The sequence below is a fragment of the Marmota monax genome, unplaced genomic scaffold (assembly GCF_021218885.2).
Source record: "Marmota monax isolate L192 unplaced genomic scaffold, Marmota_monax_Labrador192_F-V1.1 WCK01_AAM20220418_F8-fsc00018, whole genome shotgun sequence".
In the NCBI taxonomy this organism is placed as follows: Eukaryota; Metazoa; Chordata; class Mammalia; order Rodentia; family Sciuridae; genus Marmota; species Marmota monax.
This window is the reverse complement of record NW_026692201.1, coordinates 7278505-7300370: the sequence shown is the minus strand read 5'-3', so window position 1 is coordinate 7300370 and position 21866 is coordinate 7278505. Positions and strand designations below refer to the sequence as shown.

The following is a 21866-nucleotide window of genomic DNA, read 5'->3' as shown; positions in this document are numbered from 1 at the left end:
AACTCTATCCTCTTCATTACTGCATAAAGAGCCCAAATTCCTAGTATTTGTGCTCATTCCTGAGATATGGGTTTCTCTTTCCCTTCATTATGGTACTGGGGACAGAACCCAAGCACCTGTATATGCTAGATAAGACTCTGCCACTGAGCAACATCCCTAACCCCCACCTTTTTTTAATTTATATTTTTATTGTAGTTGGATGCAATACCTTTATTTTATTTATTTATTTTAATGTGGTACTGAGGATGGAACCCAGGGACCTGCACATGCTAGGCGAGCACTCTACTGCTGAGTCACAACCCCAGCCCCAGATCCCCAACCCTTTCTTAATACTTAATTTTGAGATAGAGTCTAAGTTGCTGAGACTGGCTTTGAACTTGTTCCTGCCTTAGCCTCTGCTGTAGCTGGATATACCACACCTAGCAAATACTTGGGTATCTACTATCAACAATAAAACAATCTGAAGAACAGTTTCCCATGAGGAAATGGTGTAAGAACTACCCAAAATGTACTTCCTACAAATAAGCCAGAGTAATAGTTCATTAAAAAAAAAAAACAAAAAAACTAATCTGATCATGTTATTACTTGATTAATAATACCTTACAATGATTCCAATTTGTTTTGAGGGTAAACTGTGAAGTCCTTGACAGGACCTAGATGGTCAGCCCCAAAGTTGGCTTACTTTTCCAACCTCATCTCTTCCCTCTTCCCTCTATACATCACCAGCCTGCCTCTTCTAACCTTCCTAGGTACACTTAGAATAGGTAGTTGTCCCCACCTATGACTATCTGGTCAAAGCCAGGCAATGATCTACCTCATATCTAGTGAATCTCATAGCTCATATTCATATTATAATTATCTTGTTTCACCATACTCTAAGACTCCAACCACGGTGACTGCATCTTATTCATGCTTTTAAAGAAAATTAATAGCTTTTTTTTTGAAAGAGAGAGAAAGTTTTCAATATTTATTTTTCAGTTTTCAGTGTACACAACATCTTTATTTTATTTTATGTAGTGCTGAGGATCGAACCCAGGGCCCCGCGCATGCCAGGCAAGCACGTTACCGCTTGAGCCACATCCCCAGCCAAGAAAATAAATAGCTTTTAAAAAAAAGTGTATGTGTAAGACTCCTTTGGCGCAAGAATTAAAATCAAGAATCAATAAATGGAATGGACTAAAACTAAAAAGTTTCTTCTCAGCAAAAGAAACAATCTGTGAGGTGAATAGAGAGCCTACATATTGGGAGCAAATTTTTACCCTTCACACAGAGCAGTAATCTCTAGGGTATATAAAAGACTCAAAAAGTTACACAACACATACACACACACACAAAAGTCACACAACAACAACAAATAACCCAATCAATAAATGGTCCAAGGACTTGAACAGACACTTCTCAGATGATAATATACAATCAATCAAATTGATAAAAAAAATATTCATCGCTAGCAATTAGAGAAATGCAAATCAAACCCCTCTAAGATTTCATTTCACCCCAGTCAGAATGACAGTTATTATGAAGACAAATAACAATAAGTGTTGGTGAGGATGTGGGGAAAAGGTACACTCATACACTGCTGGTGGGACTGCAAAATGGTGCAGCCAATATAAAAAGCAGTATGGAGATTTCTTGGAAAATTGGGAATGGAACCACCACTTGACCCAGCTATCTCTCTCCTCGGTCTATACCCAAAGGACTTAAAAATAGCATACTACAGAGACACAGCCACATCAATGTTTATAGCAGCACAATTCACAACAGCTAAACTGTGGAACCAACACGAATGCCCTTCAGTGGATGAATGGATTTTTTTTTAAATGTGGCATATATACACAATAGAATATTACTCAGCAATAAAAGAGAATAAAATCATGGCATCTGCAGGTAAATGGATGGAGTTAGAGAATATAATGCTAAGTGAAGTAAGCCAATCCCAAATAAACAAATGCTGAATGTTTTCTTTGATATAAGGAGGCTGATTCATAGTAGGATAGGGAAAGGGAGCATGGGAGGAGAAATAGACTTTCTCTAGATAGGGCAGAAGGGTTGGAGATGAAGGGAGAGGGCATGGAATTAGAAATGATGGTGGAACATGATATTCATTATTATCCAAAGTACACGTATGAAGACACGAATTGATGTGAATATACTTTGTACACAACCAGAGATATGAAAAAATGTGCTCTTTATGTGTAATAAAAATTGTAATGCAATCTGCTGTCATATTAAAAAAAAATGGAAACACATTCAGCCCATAGAGCCCACACAGTTAACTATAAAGTCAAATACCAGAAGCTGGAAATCTTCTCACTTTCTACTAAAACAGATCATTGGTCATTTAAAAATATAATATTAAAATCTCTGAAAATCTTTCCAAAGTATGTGCACAAAGCTGATAAATCTAGAGTGCACATTGAGGACACTTGTTCTCCATAAAGAAATAAGGACCAAGGGGCTGGGGTTGCAATTCAGTGGAAGAGCGCTTGCCTAGTATGTGTGAGGCACTGGGTTCGATTCCCATCACCACATATAAGTAAACTGATTAAATAAAGTTCCATTAAACAACATGTGTATGGGTGTATTCATTTCTTTACCCCCATCACCTACTGAAACTCCTGGGAAAAACACTTCATAAATATTTATTCAATGAAGTGAGCAGGGCATTGAGTTTGGTAGAATTCCAAAAGGCAGAAAAAAAGTGGCAAAGGAAAGAGGAGAACTAAAGAAATCCTGAAGTTTAGGCCCCTAGGTACCTTGAAGAACTATGGGTCCTTTACAGAAAGGACAGATCTGAGGAAAACCCGCTATGGGGAAATGAAGGATTTAGGTTTTAGAAATAGTCTGTGTTTACTATGTTGGAAAAGAAATGTGATTGGGCTGGGGCTGTAGCTCAGTCGTAGAGCGCCCTCCTCACAACGTGTGAGGCACTTGATTCGATCCTCAGCACCACGTAAAAATAAATAAAGATATTGTGTCCAACTACAACTTAAAAAAAAAAAAAGAAAGAAAGAAAGAAAGAAAGAAATGTGATTATCAAGATATGACTTAAAGATTAATGTATGTTACAACAAACTACCTCAAGGCAGAAAATGGATAAAGAGAAGCAAAGGGGGAAAACCCAAAATTTAATAATTCAAACACTTGTTGTCTTTGAAATATTGAGTTTATCTCTGGGTACAAAAGGTACATACTGAACAGCTGTAGCTAAACAATCAAGTCTTACTATATTCCATCTAGATCAAAAGGTGATCTAGTCTTCAGTCACTACTAATACCCACACACTTTCACTTTTCCTTATGTCCAAAAATATTGCCAACATTTGCTTCTTCTAATACTTACAAAACTACACACACACACACGCAAATATGTGTGTGTGTATTTTTTTTTAAAGTGCCCTTTCAGTAAAAGCAATATTTTCTGGGCCAGTTTAATCATAATAAAACGCAGTATTTTGAAAGAATGGCATAAAAGGTAAATTGAAATAGCGAACATCTAACTTTCAATACTTCAAAGAATTACTTGGCACTATATTGGGCACCATGAGGAATACAAAAAGAAAGACCAAGAAAACAATGAAAAAAATGATTAATAATTTTTAAAATACCATCTTAGATATGTTTTGAGAACAAAAGGATCACTCAGTCACTCTTTTCTAGGGTTTTAATACTATAACTAAGCTTAAATAATCTTTCATAGGAACAAAATATCTCTATCATCTTTTTAAAGTACTATCTACCTCCTTCCATGAAAAGGTCTTTTAATGAAGTACAGTAAGGAAAACTGAACCTCTATTAACCCTGTTTGTTCCATCTGAAATAAAACTGGTAGTTCCAAAAGGTGATGACATGAAAATGATATGGTTAATTCTTATACAATGCTACTACCTTTGGATTTTTACTAATGTTCACTAGGCAGTGAATTATCCTTAAATTCTAGGAAGCTTTAAACTTACATAGTGAAAAAAAAAAAATCTTTAAAAAGAAAGTTTTGGTGTCCCTCTTGTGTTTCGAGGTATAACGCTATCTACCATCATACAGATGCTGTGAAATATCATTATGTGCCTAACTCTTCTATTAGTAGCAAGTCAAGCATTGGCCCAATCATGAGTGTTTCTCAAGAAAAAATGTGAAATTAACAAGTGGCTATGTAGTCAATAAAAACAGTCTTGTACAAAGACAAAAATACCAAATCTTAACTATTTTTTAATTAATTAATAGTTAAAAATAGTTAACTTTTTTTTTAGTTAATTTCTGATGGGTTTTGTTACCTCTTCTTTTAGTGCATGTTTCCTCTGTTCCAAACAGATCTCTTTAGCTCTCATCATCTGCAAAGTCTCTTTAGAAACTGCATACTGAAGTTTTTCCATACGTTCAGCAGCTGCTGCCCACGATGCTTTACCAAATTTCTTCTGATCTGCTCGCATTCGATCGTACACAGCTATTAAAATACAATCATTTTTTTAAATGACATTAAGAAATAGAACTTGACATTACAGAATTAGAAACTGTTTGGTTTCACTGACCACATAAATCTTATCTCCATAAGTTACCTACCAACATCTCTAAAATATAATGACAATATTGTACAGTCTCTCTAATGTCTTCAGTTTCAAAAATAATGTTCTGCAGATGAAACTCAGTGTCCAAGTAGTTTAAATTTTTTTTTCAAATACTTTCATGTCTAGTGTTACTACTTTCAAAACTTTATCAGAACTTTATTCTGTTAAGGTTTTGACAATCTGTCCTAACTATGCTAGATGAAGGAAAAACCATGACAATTTAAGATTATAAACATTCAAATCGACATTCCTAGTTCTATCATTCTTTTCCCTCCAAAAATATCATAACACCCTGAGGTGGGAGAGAAATAAGTTCTAGATAACATGGTGCTCGTGCAGGAGATAAAAACAATACAATTGATTTTCAGAGAAGACACAGCCCTGACCCATCCATCAAAAAGGAAGAGGATCACAAAAGTGAGGGTTTTTTGTTGTTGTTTTGTTTTTTTGTGTTTTTAATTTTTCTGTATTGGGTAGAGATTTTTTTCTCAACTAGAAGTGTGTTGTGTATCTAGACACTATCCTTAATATCGTGTTTTCCTTTTTAAAAAACTTTTTCATTAAAAAATTATAATACAGCTTCATGGTCATGTGTAACTTTAAGTTTGTTAAGAAACCATAAAATTATTTTCTAAAGTGACTGTAGAACTTTGCATTCCTAACAGAAATGAAGAGTTCCAATTACTCTATATCCTCATCATTACTTAGTATGTTAGTATTTTTAATTTTAGTCACTGTAATACACATTAGTGGTATCTCTCACTGTGGTTTTAATATGTATTTTGTGGTGACTAATGACATTGCACTCCCCCCCACCCCCTGTGCTTGTTGGCTACCCTTATCCTCTGGTGAAGTGTCTGTTCAAGTTCTCTTCCCAACTTTTCACTGGATTATTTTCTCATTTTTGAGAGTTCTTTATGTAGCCTAAATACAAGTTATTTTATCAGACGTATGCAAATATTTACTCCCAATTACACTCTTAATTGTCTCATTCTATTTAAAGTGTCTGGCAATATAAACATTTTAAACTTTTGATGAGATACATTTTACCAAGTTGCTCATTTACAGTCTGTGCTCTTTTTGCTTTTAGCTTTTTACAGTTTATACCTGTGGTATTACTAAGAACTCTTTGCCTAATCCCAAGTTATAGATTTAGGTAATTCAAGGAAATAGATTTTTCTTTTGGAATTACATTCTACATTTGAATCTATGATCCATTTGAATTTAAAGGAAGGTTTATATCAAAGTTCAGTTTTCTGTATGTAGATGGTCAACTGTTGCAATATCAAGTGTTGTCTCACTATTGATTTGCTTTATCAAAGATTAAATGGCCATATTAGTATGTCTATTTCTTTACTACTATTCTCGATCACTGATTTTAAAGGAAAGGTAAGTGTACCCACATATGCCTGCCTACAAAGTAAACACCTTAATTTGCTATGGTCTTTAACTGCTAGGATAAATGATCCTATGTTTTTCTGTATAATTATTCCCAATGTAAAATACTTAATCACTCATCTTCAAAAATGCCTAAAAAGAATAATTTTACTGGGACTTACCTTTTTGAGCTTTTGCTGTTATTTCAAAATATTTGACTGTAAGATCTTGAATAGATAGTACAGCCATATGAGCTTTCCGCTGCCAGTCGGCATCTTCTTTTTGTAGACTCTCAATTCTTCGGGGTCCCAGATAATCATTTTCCATAGAAATCTTTAGAAAGAAAGAGAAAAAAATTTAAAAAAAAGGAAAGAAGCCTTTTAACTCACTCTTCTTCAAACATTTACTAAATGCTTATGTGTCAGCCATTAAGCTAGGTGCTAATAATCCAATACTTCTTTCACACTGCTCTAGAAGAGATGCTATTAATTTAAAAAAGAAGTGATTAACGATGAAACAGACTATTTGACATAGAAATCTATTTTCCATGCCTCTCCGCTACACTCTTCCATCTCTTCCCCTCAATATATAAATAAAGGATATAAACCAAAATGTTAAAAATCTGATTATTTGGGGGTGTTGCAATAATGAACAATTTATTCTGTCCTTTACAATAACTACAAATTCAGGTTAAAAATTATCTATGTGGAGCTGGGGATGTGGCTCAAATGGTAACGTGCTCACCTGGCATATGTGAGGCACTAGGTTCAATCCTCAGCACCACAAAAAAAATAAATAAAGATATTGTGTCCACCTAAAACTAAAAATAAATAAATATTTTTGAACAATCATCTGTGCACCGCTTCTGTAACTTAGCAATATCCTCTCTCAAAACAAAAAAGGTAGTTTAGTGGTAGGGAAGGAAGGAAGGAAGGAAGGAAGGAAGGAAGGAAGGAAGGAAGGAAGGGGAAAAATAGAACAGAAGGAAAGAAAGAAAATGGAAGGAAGGAAAGAAAAAGAAAGGCAAGATAAAAGAGGAATAGAAAGGGAAACAATTATTTGTGCAATAAAATATTAGTTTAATTTACTGCCATTAAATAAATAAAATACAGAAAATGCAAATTTTAAGACTGATAATATATAAAAATTAGCCCATGTGCATACTGATAAGGCCCATGACTGAGGCTTAAGGAATTCTTACATTCTGATGTTGGGTAAAGAAGGACCTACAGACACCAAGTCAGACATAAGGAAATTCCAGAAGCAGTAAGATTCAGAGGAGGAAAGACTCTCATTGTCACACTCCACTTAGTAGAAGAAAAGGATGAGGACTAGTATCCATGGACATAATATCATGAAGATCACTGTACTTAGCAACATGGTTCTGACCTAAAAGGTAAACTCCCTTTGCTTTTTAACTTCCATCACATCTTTAGAACTCAGTTCATTTATTGGTTTGTGAAAATACCCTGACTTTCCATAATAAGCTAGTTGGTGCAATACCTATACCTTTCCTTCACAACAATTACTACTATACTCATACTTTACCATTATTTTGTGAACTTGCAAATACTAATACAATGTATTGTATTTCCTAAATGACAGAAAATAGAAAAAAATTCCCTTCCATGCAGTTTTGTATCAAGAGAAATGCAGACACACATATATAAATAATATTCCGAGAAATCTTATTATGTGAAGGAATAGAGAAAAAGAGAGACTTGGGGAAAGCAATGGGCTTATCTATGGGACTTTTGCTTTCTATTTTGAGTAGCCACATCTTTTTTTCTTTCTTTCTTTTGGTACTGGGGATTGAACTCAGGGGCACTCAACCACTGAGCCACATCCCCAGACCTATTTTATATTTTATTTAGAAATAGGATCTCACTGAGTTGCTTAGCGCCTCGCCATTGCTGACGCTGGCTTTGAACTTGCGATCCTCCTGCCTCAGCCTCCCCAGTCACTGGGATTATAGGTGGGCACCACCAAGCACAGCTTGAATAGTCACATCTTAATGGGAGATCATGGGCAAGGTGAGGTAATATAAGAAACAAGTATCCAGTGGAGGGCAAATCTAAAGCTGTAAGAGATGGGGCTAATTAGTATAGGGAAATTCCTTAAAAAAAAAAAAATAGGGAAATTCTTAAGCAGAAATAACCAGAGATGTTTGCACTGAAAAGTTGTTTGAAAGGCCAGATTTGGATCGTACACATCTAATATGAAAGTTATGCTTAATATGGTTATAAAACACAATTTTATGCAATAGTGTTTATGAAAGTTTTTTTTTGGTATTTTTTCCTGGCAGCACTAGAGATAGAACTCAGAATCTTGCACATGATAGGCAAGTACTCTACCACTGAGATACATTCTCAGCTCCTGTAAAGGCTTTTTTAAAAAAGTTTTTAATAACAGGAAATGATGCTTATAATAGTAGGTGAGGACAGATCAAAATCATAGACACAAATCCTATTATCTAAAAGAGTTGCAGAAAAAAAAGACAAAATAAAAATAATGTATTATTACTGTTATCTTGTTGTGGTAAATTTTTTTTCCTCCTGCTAAAAACTGCAAACTCACTTTCCCAAATTTTTTTCTTCACTGAATATATACATCTTTCATAGTCATAAGGAAAAAAAATGACTTGATCTCTTCTTGGGTTCACAAACCATACCAAGTACACAAGGTAAAATCACATTATCCCAGAAGTTTCCTGTTTCTGTTCAAGCAAACAGCTAGTCCATGTTTTCAGATATGGGGCCCACCAAGAAGCAAGACTATGAGTTACCTCCTTTTTTCCAATCTACAGGGAGGGAGGAGAAGTGGAGATATTATCAGAATCTAAATGTCTCCACTAATAGCTAGAAAAGAGAAATATGAATCTATGTGAGTTCCATATCTGGGACTATAAAAAAAATGCCAAACAAAGAAATTTAGGCCAGGAACAGCACCTTTAGTTTCTTGATAGTCAATTCCCTACTGGATCTCCTCCCCCACTTTTAAAATTCTCAGTGAAGGTTACTATACCTCCAACTTCAGGAGCCTAACATAATATGCACTGCATATCGTTGGACTTTTCTTCTCCTTTTTAGACTTTCTAATGGCTCTTTCTGGAAATTATTTCAACTGTAGAATTTGAATAGAGAGACTAGTGTACTAGGTGCTTCAAGGAGCACAAGTATACGATTGAGATGCACATTCTCCTCCTAGTAAACACACAATATCTCATTGGTGAGGTGCTACAAAGATATCTGTGATGTAGAAGTCAGTTTTGAAATTAGGAGACACAGCTGTTACTTATTAACTGAGAGCTTTGAAAAATTACTTATCAAGTCAATTGTCCACTCAAAATGATGGCATATTACACATCTGCTCAGTGCCAATATTGCACTGTAGACAGCAAGACATTTGACTTAATGAAAGACATGGGCAATTTAAAGAATTACAACAGAATATGAAAAAAACATCATGACAAAAATTGCCTAAGATACCAAGAGAACACCAAGGGTAGAGGTTCAGGTGCAAAGTCTGGTCAGAACTAAAGGAACAGAGTAGTGGATTCACAGAGAATAAGCAGAAAAAATTGGGGGAGGAGTAAATATTACAAATAGTGAGCCTCTGGGTAAAAAGAATAAAAGTACTTTAAGACCATGGAGATTTATGCTTAAAAGTCTGTTGAGAGCAAAAGTAAATAAAGTTAAGTAAGACAATCAGGGGAGACAAAGACCACTGAGAAGAATCAGAAGGGGAAAATACATTTAGTTATTTAGATCAGGACATATTTCACTGAGTTTCATAACTGCAGATGGCTTTAAAGGAGGATGTGACAGGTCTATATGGAGTACAAGGGGAGAGAGAACCCCTGAAAAAGACAAGCTAGAGGCAACTACCAACCTGAACAAAAGTGTAGAGGCAGGCATGTGGAGGGCATGCCAAGGGAGAGATAGTAGTCTAGCCTTGTAGGAGCTTAGATGAAGCAGATAAAAGCAATGGGAGTGGAGACTAGAAAAGTAGGTTGTGGACACTATGAGGAGGTTTTTAAATGTCAGGCTGAGCAGTGTATTCTTAATTTGACAAGAAAAAAAAAGCACTGTGGGATTTTAAGCAATAAATAGTATATTTGAACTTTATTTTAGATTCAAGTATTCTAGTGGACCTGGCTGCTCATAATAAAATCATTGAGGTGTATTTATCCCTGATTTTAAAATCTCTGTTTAAAAAGTGAGCATTATTTGCAAGGGTGGGATAGAACTTCAATAATGCTGCAAGTCGAAATTTTAATCTCATAGTTAGGATTTATGAACTTTTATTCACAGTATAAACACAAGAGAAATGGAAATAACATTCATTACAGCTTTTAGACATGATAGTCTTTGACATCTACCTGAAGTTAACTGTGCTTTGTTACCTTCACAGAATAAAAAAATGCTCAGTATGCTCTTCTTCTAAGCTGCTTCTTAATTTCACTTCCCAAACTCAGTAGTCACAACATCTATCAAGCCTGAAGCTTGTCTATCAAGCCTAAATTCTTGTCTATCATTTCGAAGTCCATCCTTCTGCTTTATAATGCTTAGATTTGGGATCAGCAGATCTCCTTTAGGCTTTTCCAACAAAAGAGTTTGGAAAAGTTTGCTTAATTTTTAATAATTCCAACTCGTTCTTTGTTTGCCCAGTCCTAGGAGGGGTAGCTCCTTTTATAATTGCTTCCTCTGAGGTGCCTTAGAGTAAATTTCTTGATTTCCTAATTATTCAAAATTTTAAGATAGAAATCATTTATTTGCATGTTAAATACTGTATCCTTAATCCACAGGACTTGGGGGGAAGTGTATAATTTACATTAAGGCTTTTTGGGGAGAAAAAAAATTTTTCCTTTAAAAAAAATTCTGATAATTATTCGACGATAAGTTGTACATTGCTGTTGAATTAGTATCTTCATCTTCTCTACACACACACATTCACGGATATTTAAGATAGACATGCTTTCTATGCTTTTTTCCCTATGCTTTTTAACAGACTTTTTGAACTTAGCTGTAATGTTGTCACTAATAGTTAAGATCCTTAACAGTTTAATGTACCTAAAGCATTAAGCAAGAATATTCTTGAGTTCTTTTCCTAACTTGGTTAACTTGAAGATGTACAGCGTTGGTCTGCTAGATCATGTGCTAAAAACAATGACAACTCTGTTTTGAATTTCATGGCTAGAAAGAAAACAGTCCCTGTTTTAATATGGAAAAAAAAAAGTGTGTCCCTTTAGGTAGCTAGGAGAGTGAAACTAGTTTAAATACAAATTTTCTGGCATGAAGTTCCTCATCATAAAGCACATCACTTGCTGAGATACTGGGTTTTATATGAAAACTTAAAATTACTTCTGTCTATTGCTGGGATACTGGGGTGGAAGAAACCTAACTAAGATTCTTTGGTGAAGCAAATGTCAGGATTCACTTGTGAATATACTGATATAGTAATACTTAAGATGCAAATTTCCCAGGCCCTAGAGTTGCCTGAAGATGATTCTTCAATAATAAGCAAATACTAAGAGCTTCTTCATACCCCAGGCAAGAAAGTGAAATGATGCATATTTTTCTTTTAAAGTGAGGCAGACTCAGTAGCATATGCCTGTAATCTCAGCTACTTTAGAGGCTGAAGCAGCACTTTAAGTTTGAAGCTAGCCTGAGCAACAGAGCAAGACTTTGTCTCATATTGAAAAAAACAGAGAGAGAAGAGAGGAGAGAAAAATCAGAGAAGGCTGGTGGTAGAACACTTGGCTACAAAGGCACTTATATAATCTTGCTTTGTAGGTAGGGAGAGTAGAGGATCAGCACATTCAAAATTTACAAAATGTGGGAGACAACTGGCAAAATTAGGTAACTTGCTCCAAGAGAATTTCCTCTTTTCCTGTATATTCTTAGATCCAAAGCATAACAACAGTTCTCATACTGTGTTAAAACAGTAGGCTCTGCAAACATTCAATCCCAACCATGCCACTTACTAGCAACCATCAACGGTGCTAGGTTGGTATGATGATTGAGAGTATTAGTTACTAAATTCTTTTTTTTTTTAAGAGAGAGAGCTAGAGAAGAGATAGAGAATTTTTTTTTAATATTTATTTTTAGTTTTCGGTGGACACGACATCTTTATTTTATTTGTATGTGGTGCTGAGGATCAAACCCAGCGCCGCGCGCATGCCAGGCAAGCACACTACCCCTTGAGCCACATCCTCAGCCCCTAGTTTACTAAATTCTGACAAACAATGTCAATACCATCTTGTCTGAATAAAAGAACAAGCTTTTTATTCAGTTCACCATTCCTGTTTCTATATATGTCTACCTGGAATATTTACTAGTCCAATCCAAAGTTTATACTGACACATATACCCATTTCCTACTGGGTTCTTATTCATTGTACAGTAGTGAAGCCCCAGATAATCTCTCTTTTGCATTTATAATCAACTTGAGATATAACTTATATACAACAAAAGGCATCCTTTTAAGTATAGTTTTGATTTGACAAATTTATGGGTCCATTTAACAACAAGAATAATTAAGATTTAGAACACACCAATCATCCCAAAGGATTCTCTTATGCCTACCCATCCTCCCTCAGCAATTTCCCCAGCATCATCCCAGGCAACAACCGTTTAGCTTTCTGTCAGCACATATCAGATGATCATTTCTAGAATTTCATATAAACAGAATCATACAGTTTGTGCTTTTTATGTTTGTCCTTTTACTCAGCATAATGTTGTAAGCAATATTATTTTAGCTTAAATTGTATACAATTAAGCTAATCTGCAGAGCAGTCAATCTGTCCAAGTTTTAGCAGCAGAATTCAACCATGGAACATAACCACAATCAAAATACTAGACATTTTCATCACCTCCAAAGGATTCCTTGTGATGCTTTGCAGTTCATTACTTCTTGCATTATATACTCTTCACTCTTTAATCTGGATTCTATTACTTAGGGTGCTTTTTCATTCCTTTGCATTGCTGAGACGTACTCTACTATATGAAAATGACACACTCTGTTTACCTATTCACCTGTTGATGGTATTTGGGTTATTTCCAGTTTTGGGCTATTACACATGAAACTAGCATAGACATTATGCACAAGACACTTTTGTGAACAAATATTTTCATTTCTTTGGTTTAAATAGCCAGGAGTCTAAATAGATGGTTTTAGGTAACATATGTTTTAACTTTTGAAGAAAGACCCAAGATGTTTCCAAAAGTGATTATACCACATTAAACTCTGGCTGGCAATGTATGGGGATTCCAGTCATTCCACATCCCTACCAGCCTGTAGAACTAACAAAATTCATTTTTAGCCACTCTAATGGGTATAATAGTATCTCGTTATAGTTTTAATTTTCATTTCTCTGATGAATACTGGTACTATGAACATCTTTACATTAATTATTAGCCATATTTTAAGTGTCTTTTAAAAAATTTAGCCAGGTTTAAAATGTTATTTTTCTAACTAAGCTGTAAAATTCTTTTTTCAGATGTTTCACAGGTACAAGTATTTTCTTTTTGCTTTTTTTTTTTTGAGAATTTTAATATTTATTTTTTAGTTCTCGGCGGACACAACATCTTTGTTTGTATGTGGTGCTGAGGATCGAACCCGGGCCACACGCATGCCAGGTGTGCGCGCTACCGCTTGAGCCACATCCCCAGCCCTACAAGTATTTTCTGTCTATGGCATGCCTTCTCATGTCCTTAACAGTCCAAACAGCAAAAGTATCCAATTAATCAAATTTTAGTTTATGGTTCAATTTTTCTTTCCTATCTTTAAAAAATATTAAAAAACAAAACAACAACAACAAAAATTTCCCTTTCCTTCCCAAAGATTATGAAAACTTTCTTCTAAGTCAAATCAATTGACAAGGGTACCAAGAATACACAATGGGCAAATGACCATCTCCTTTAATAAACTGCATTAGCAAAACTTGGTATCCACATGCAGTTATTAAAATTAGGCTCTTCTCACCTTATATAAAAATCAACTCAAAATGGATTAAAAACTTAAATGAAAAACTTCAAACTTAAATGAAAAACTGCATAAGAAAACACACAGGAAAAGCTCTACGACAATAATCTAGGAAGTCACTTTTTGGATATGACAACAAGAGCAAAAACAGACTAAAAGAATTACCTCACACAAAAACACTTCTGCACAACAAAGGGAACTACTAAAAGTCTATGGAAATGTTTTATCAAGCCATACACCTGATAAGGGGTTCATATCCAAGATATACAAAGAACTCAATCGCAAGACCCAATTTAAAAATGGGCAAAGGACAAAAGCAGACAAAACATATAAATGGCCTACAGGTATTTGGAAAATGTTCACTCTCACAAATCATGAAGGAAATCAAGTTAAAAACCACAATGAAATATTACCTCACACCTGTTAGAATGGCTATAATTAAAGAGAAACGCTGGAGAGGAGGTAAAGAAAAGGCAACCTTACGCAACCTTTGCACTGTGTTGGTGGGTATGTAAATTAGTAGATCCATTATGGAAAACAGTAGGCAAGTTCCTCAGAAAATAAAAATAGATACACGATTTTTGTATGTACCAAATGGATATGAAATCATTATGTTGAGACATCTTCACTCCCAAATTTACTGCAGCATTATCCATAACTGAAGAGATTAAATCAATCTAAGTGGCCATCAACAGATGAATAGATAAAATGTATATACACAGAATGCTATTTCCTTCTGCAAAAAGAAGGAAATCCTGTCTCTTGTGACACAACACGGATAATCCTGGAGAACATTACATTAAGGGAAACAAGTCAGACACAAAAAAGATAAATACAGCAAAATCCCACTATATGTAAATTCTACAAAGTTGAACTCATAAAAGCAGTGAACAGGATGGTGGTTATCAGGATTGGTGGGGAAAGGGTAGTGAGTATGGGGTCTTGGGAAGATATTGGTTAAAAGATATACATTTGCAGTTGGGAGTAGTAAATTGAAAAGATCTGTACAACATGGTAACTATAACAGTATATTGTATTCTTGAAAACCACTAACAGATTTTAAGTGTTCTTACCACACACACACAAAAAAATAATAAGTATGTGAGATAATGAATATGTTAAGTGGCTCAATTCAGTCATCCCACAATGCACAAAAATATTATGTTGGTTGGGAGTAATGGTGCAAGCCTGTAATGCCAGGGGGCTTGGGAGGCTGAGACAGAAGAATCAGGAGTTTAAAGCCAGATTCGGCAATGGCTAGGTACTAAGAAACTCAGTGAGACCCTGTCTCTAAATAAAAATATAAAACACGGATGGGATGTGGCTCAGCAGTTGAGTGCCACTGAGTTCAACTCCCAGTACAGCCCCCCCAGAAAAAAAATCAGGTTGTACATAACAAATAAAAATGATATGTATTGGGGCTGGGGTTGTGGCCTAGTGTTAGAGTGCTCACCTAGCATGTTCAAGACCCAGGGTTTGATCCTGGGTAGTTTGTGTCCAACTAAAACTAAAATAAATAGTTTTTAAAAAATGGTATGTATTAATTAAACATTTTTTAAATAAAAATAAATTTTAAAAACCCTGCTGGAATTTTAATCTATGGAGCTGAGTATAAATATAAATGACATCTACCTTGATTTGGATATGATTTCCATGTGACCTCCAAAGGCTTATGTGTTAGGCTTGCTTCCTAGGGGGGTAGTATTGGAGGCAGTGGATCTTCAAGAAGCGAGGCCTAGTGTAGTTCTTTAGAACAGTCTGGGTTGGATACTTGGAAGGAATTGTGGAAGTCTTGTCTTTCTGGCTTCCTGATCTCTTCCTTACACAGGCTTACACTAAATCCACCATGACGTAATACAACCTAAAGAAGGCCCTCTCCAGAAACTGAACCATGCTATTTGGACACTGAACCTTAAAAATGTGAGCTAAGTAAACCTCTTTTCTTTATATTTATTTAATCAGTCTACTTCAAGAATTTCATTATAGTAACAAAAACAGACTAATACACTGAAATATAAACATTATTTTTTCCAATTTATTAATGTCCCATACCTCCTTTTATTTAGGCATCCTAATTTTTCTCTGCAAAGTTTTGCAATATTCAATATTTGGGCTTTAATACATTGCTTAAACTTATCCCTAAACAATTTATGCACAGGAATGCTAATATAAGTGGTACTTTAAAAAATTTGATTTAAGTTGCTGATATCTAGATGATAGGAAATGCAACTGAATTTTTAATAATGATTTTATATCCCTAAACTTATTTCTAGGATTTCTAGTTTTTTAAGTTCCTTAGGATTTTTGACATGTGACTTTTTCAAATAAAAAGCTTTATTTCCTCCTTTCCAATTTATGTTTTTAAAAAATGCCTTATTGAACTGGCTAGGACCTCCAGGATAATACAGAATAAAAGTGAAGAAAAGTTGGAGATGGAGTGTGGATCAGTGATACAGTGCTTGGCTAGCATGTGCAAGGCGCTATGTTTGATTACTAGTACTACCACCATCCAAAAATGGATAAACTAATCAATCTCACCTTGTTTTCAATATTAAGGCAAAGAATTCAGTCATTCACTATTAGGTATAACTATAGATGTTTTATATATGCCCTCTATCAGGGTGAGAAAGTTCGCTCTTCTTCGTTTGTTGAGTTTTATCATAAATGAGTACTGAACTTTGCCAAACACTTGTCTGCATCTGTAGAAAGGATATATAGTGTTTTCCCCCTTCATTTGGATAATTATGATAATATGGTAATTTACACTGGCTTATTTTTTAATATTAAACCATTCTTGCATTTCTGAGAAAAATCCCTCTTGATCATAGCATATCATCATTTTTATAGATTAATGGACCCTATTTCCTTGTTTTATGTTCAGGATTAAAAACAATATATTCCGGGCTGGGGCTGGCAGGTGCGAGGCACTGACTTGGATTCTCAAAACTGCATATAAATAAATAAAGGTCTACCAACAACTAAAAAAGAATGTTAAAAAAAAATAGTGTATTCATGGAGAGATTTATCTGTAGTTTTCTTTTTTCTGTCTTCATTTGAATTTAGCATGAGGCTAAATTGGGGAATATTCTCTCAGCTTTTATTTTCTAAAAGAATTAGTAAACACAATTCACAATAGCTAAATTATGGAATCAATCCAGGTGCCCATCAATAAATGAATGCATTAAGAAATTGTGATACACACACACACACACACAGGAATTCTACTCATCCAGTAGAAAGAATGAAATTATGGCATTTGCCAGGAAATAGAAGGAAATGAGGAATACCTTGGTAAGTGAAACTAGCCAAACTCAGAAACTCAAAGGTCAAATGTTTTCTCATATGTGGAGGCTAGGGTAAAATAAAGGAAGAGGGGCAAGGAGGATAAGATTATATAAGGAACCAAATATAAATTAATAGACAGTGAAAGGAGTCCAGTAGACTAGGGGAAGGAGCAGTAGGGGAAGGATGGGAGGGAAAAGGAAGAGAATGGGGAAGAACATGAAAAGAGATCCATTTTCATGCTTGTATGAATTTATTGGGATAAACCTAACTACTAGTTATAACCATAAAGCTCTAATAAAAAAATTTAATTAATTAATTAAAAGTTTGTGTAGAATTGGTATTATTTCTTCTTCCACTGTTTGACAGAATCCTCTAATGATGTCATCTGAACCTGGAGTTTTCTTTGTGTAAAGGTGTTAAATTATGAACTCAATTTTACTAACAAATACAGGACTACCAAAATTTCTGTCTTCTTGAAATCCGTTTTGATAATTCATATTTTTCTATGAAGTGTGTCCATTTCATCTAAACTGTAGAATTTGTTGGCACAAGTTTTTTTATATTCTGTTTATCTGTAGAAATATACTGATTTTTGTTTAATCAATTCAATTAGGTTTCTAAAATATACTGAAATATGTATTTTTTACATAACCAGGTTTTGGTTTCACTGATTTTTATCTACTAATTGCTCCCTTTGCATTGATTTCAACTTATTTTTTTCACTTTTATTTAACTTTTTTTTTTTTGCAGTGCTGGGGATTGGATCCAAGGGTGCACTACCACTTCACTACCTAACTCTATTTTTAAAATTTTAAGAACAGCATCAAAATTGCCATCCTCCTTTCTCAGCCTCATGTGTCACCATGCTCAGCTGACTTTCCAGTTTCATAAGGTAGAAGTTTCAGTCACTGATTTTAGATCCTTCTTCATCTAATGTTAAGTACTTAAAGCCATAAATTTCTCTACAAATACAGATTTACCTTCACTCTTTGATATCTTGTCAATGATTCAGATTAAGATTTCATAGGTCTAAGATTGTTCCCTTTCCCAAAAGATGGAGATAGGAAATGAACAGTCAAAAAAAAGTGAAAAAAAAAAGAAAAAGGTGCTAGGCATGTGGTTCCCTGTTAAAGCACTTGCCTAGCATATGTAAGACTGAGTTCAATTCCTCCCACCACACAACAACAACAAAACACAAAGCATCCTCCCAGAAATCAGTCTTCACTAGACTATTAGGCTCCACATAAGGCAATCATTTATGGGACATGGGTAGAACAGCAATCTAATCAAAATCACTGCAGACTAATGATTAGGGAAAAAAGCTTTTATAATGCCATCAATTCCACACAAATCTTAAGAAACATAAGAAAATAATATACCACTAGAATTATTTCAACATTAATGATACCACAAATGATATACATTCAAATACTTTTCCTACTTCAAGGTTTGTGTGTGCGCATTGTGTGTGTGCGCGCACGTGCACATGGGCACACACACACATGTGTGCATTTCTGTGAACTGAACCCAGAAGTGCTTTATACTACTGACCTAACCCCCAGCCCCTTTTATCTCATTTTGAGACAGTCTCACTAAGTTGCTGAGGCAGGCCTCAAACTTGCGTTCCTCCTGTCTTATTCTGAAGCTGCTGGATTACAACTGCAAGCCACTGCACTGTTACTTCAAGGCTTTTCAACTAACAATTATCTCAGTGCACCCAACACATGTCCTACCAATAGATCAGGGTGAAACATGCTTCTTACTCAATTTTAGGCAGTGATTTTCATACTTAAACACAAAATTTACTGAACATATCTTATTTCATTAAGATTTACTTAACCTAGAAGACTGTGCCAGCAAGATCCTTTTATTGATATAGCTAGCCTGGCTTAGTAACACAAATACATTTAAAAACACAGAAATCATGACTTCAATTAGCTGCAAATAACCTTCAGAAGCACCAAAATATTTCTATGATACTACATATTTTCTGTGTAACTATGTAAACACAAATACCTTGCCAAATCAATTATAATTGCTTTTCTAGTGAGTATGGATTTTCTAACGTAAAAGTAATGAGTAATCAGTAATGTAATTAGAAAAATAAATTATTTGGAATTACAGACACCTGATTTTGAGTACTGAATCAACTCTTCTACTCACTAACTAGATACAAACAAAACCAAATCATCCCAATGTTAGTTTTCTTATCTACAAAGCAGAAAAATCATCTAATTTATAGGGTTATTGTGAAAATTAACTAGTTAACAGCACCACTTAATATGCTAAGAGTAGTCATAGTTGATGGGACATCTGAGGGTCAAATCTCAGAAAAAGAAATGCAGGAAAATATCATTTTTATCTTTAAAAATGTCACAAATTTTAAAAGTATGTTGTCTGTTTTTCCTTACCTACACTCTGCTTCCCAGGAAAAAGGGAGCAATAAGTGATGATATTGGCAGATACAGCCTCACAAGTCCATGCTGTCAAATTTTCTAAAGTATGAAATAATATAAAACTAAGAATGCATATAGATTCTGGGTACTCAATACTGAATGGGAGTATGATACTGGCTGAACAACTGCAGTAGTCTCTAACAGCAGGTGGGATATCCAAGTCATCCAGTTCATTCCTGGCCTTCCAATCGGATTTTCAACAGACAAATATCTATAGTTCATTTTGTAAAGCTGAGGATATTCCAACTTCCAAAAATTCTTAGTTTCTTTTTACCATTTTAATCCAAGAGCCAAGTTTAGGATAAAATTGACTGACAACTCAATATTTTTCAGAATGTTAAAATAAAGGATTGTGTCAAATGTATTTGTATTAATTTCTATCCTGATTTATTAGTAAAGGGGGAGAAAGACATGCTTTACCTTCTCAAACTTTTTTAACCATCCTACTAAGAATCCCTGCCACAAAGCATGAAGTTCTCGGAGTTACTGATAATTTTCTCGTACACACATTCTTATGTAATGTTCTTACTTAACCCATTATATAAAACACAATTTTAATGTCCCAGTTCAGCAACACTTCCATGTGGATTAAACACAGTAACACTAACATGTGGTCAGCTATAAAACCAAACCCTTAATACTTGCTCAGAAAATGTAATACATATTTCTTCATGAATGAAAACTTAATGTAATGAATTTTAACACTACCATTAAACCACTATTCCCTAAAGAAATGTTCCCCAGACTTCTAGTAAAGAAATTCAGAACTATACAGGACACAAAACATTAAAGGGCGACAGAGGTAGAGGAGGGAGATGGGAAACTTCCAATGTATTTACAACTTTGTATTTTAACAAGAATGTATTTCTGGGCTAGGGCTATAGCTCAGTGCTCAAGTGCCTGCCTCGAATGTGTGAGGCACTGGGTTTGATCCTCAGCACCATATAAAAATAATTAAAGATACTGTGTTTATCTACAACTAAATATATATATATGTTTTTTTTTAAAAAGAACATATTTCTTTTTAGGCTGTTCTAAATGTTAGCTACTCATTAGAATTACCTTTTGAGACACTTTAAAATGAAATGCTAAGGCTAGACCAAAACCAAGAGAAAGAAGAAGTATTTGTCTATAGTATTATTATTATTATTATTATTTTGGTACCGGGGATTGAACTCAGGGGCACTCAACCACTAAAACCAGCTGCTTGGGGGTTCTGAGGCAGGAGGATCACAAGTTTGTGACCAATCTAGAAAACTTAGTGAGACCCTGTTTCAAAATAAAATATTTTCTAATAAGGGGCTGGGAATGTAACTGAGTAATAGAGTACTTGCCTAGCATGGAGAAGCTCTGGGTTCAATCCCCAGTATCAAAAAGAGAAAAAAGGAGGGGAGAAGACAGGGGAGGAGGAGAGGGGGGGAGGAGGAGGAGGAGAGAGGGGGGGAGGAGGAAGAGGAGAGAGGGGGGAGGAGGAAGAGGAGAGAGGGGGGGAGGAGGAAGAGGAGAGAGGGGGGGAGGAGGAAGAGGAGAGAGGCGGGAGGAGGAGGAGGAGAGGGGGGAGGAGGAGGAGGAGGAGGAGGAGGAGGAGGAGGAGGAGGAGGAGAAGAAGAAGAAGAAGGAGAAGAAGAAGTAGAAGGAGAAGAAGAAGAAGAAGAAGAAAGGCATAGCTAGCCAGGCTGAGAACAATGAAAGTAGGTAAACTACTATTTAGTGTTTAAAAGACTACCTTGATCTGCTGTCTTCGTAGCATGGCAAGTTCTCTCATGTCTCGGAATGGCTGCAGTAAATACTGATAGAGTTCAGTTGTTGCTTCTGCAAGGCTGCTATAGGCTTCATCCTCCATCTGATATAAGTCCAGAAGCTCCACCATGCTCTCTGTGTTCTTATGCTTATCCAAGAGCTGTCAAGACAAGCAAGTTTCAATACTAAGAAAACTGAGTATAATAACCTATAAGTAATTGTTCTTGCTTTTAACATGCTTCCTATCATGTGCTAGGAATGCTAAAACCCAGTAGCAAAAAGGAACTAAAAGTACTTGATTGCTTTTCACCACTCATCTCCATGTTTCAAGTGTCTCACTACTCAAGACCACATCCTAATTCATTTGGGAGGAGGGGAGCCCCATAATTCTGCCTAGCATAAAACCAATATCTTATAGTATTCCATAATAAAGAAGAAATAAAGAAGAAAAAGAATGGGTGG

At 35.1% G+C, this 21866-nt stretch overlaps 1 protein-coding gene across 1 annotated transcript in view; it reads right to left on the bottom strand.

Annotated features, from left to right (window-relative positions):
* Positions 1–21866, bottom strand: part of Jmy (junction mediating and regulatory protein, p53 cofactor) — an 81388-nt gene that overhangs the window by 29483 nt on the left and 30039 nt on the right. Inside the window, exons 2-4 of the mRNA XM_046427664.2 lie at positions 21391–21564; positions 6121–6271; positions 4271–4440 (exon numbers count right to left, since the gene is read on the bottom strand). Coding sequence (XP_046283620.1) covers positions 4271–4440; positions 6121–6271; positions 21391–21564 — 495 coding nt within the window. The remainder of the gene's footprint in view (positions 1–4270; positions 4441–6120; positions 6272–21390; positions 21565–21866) is intronic.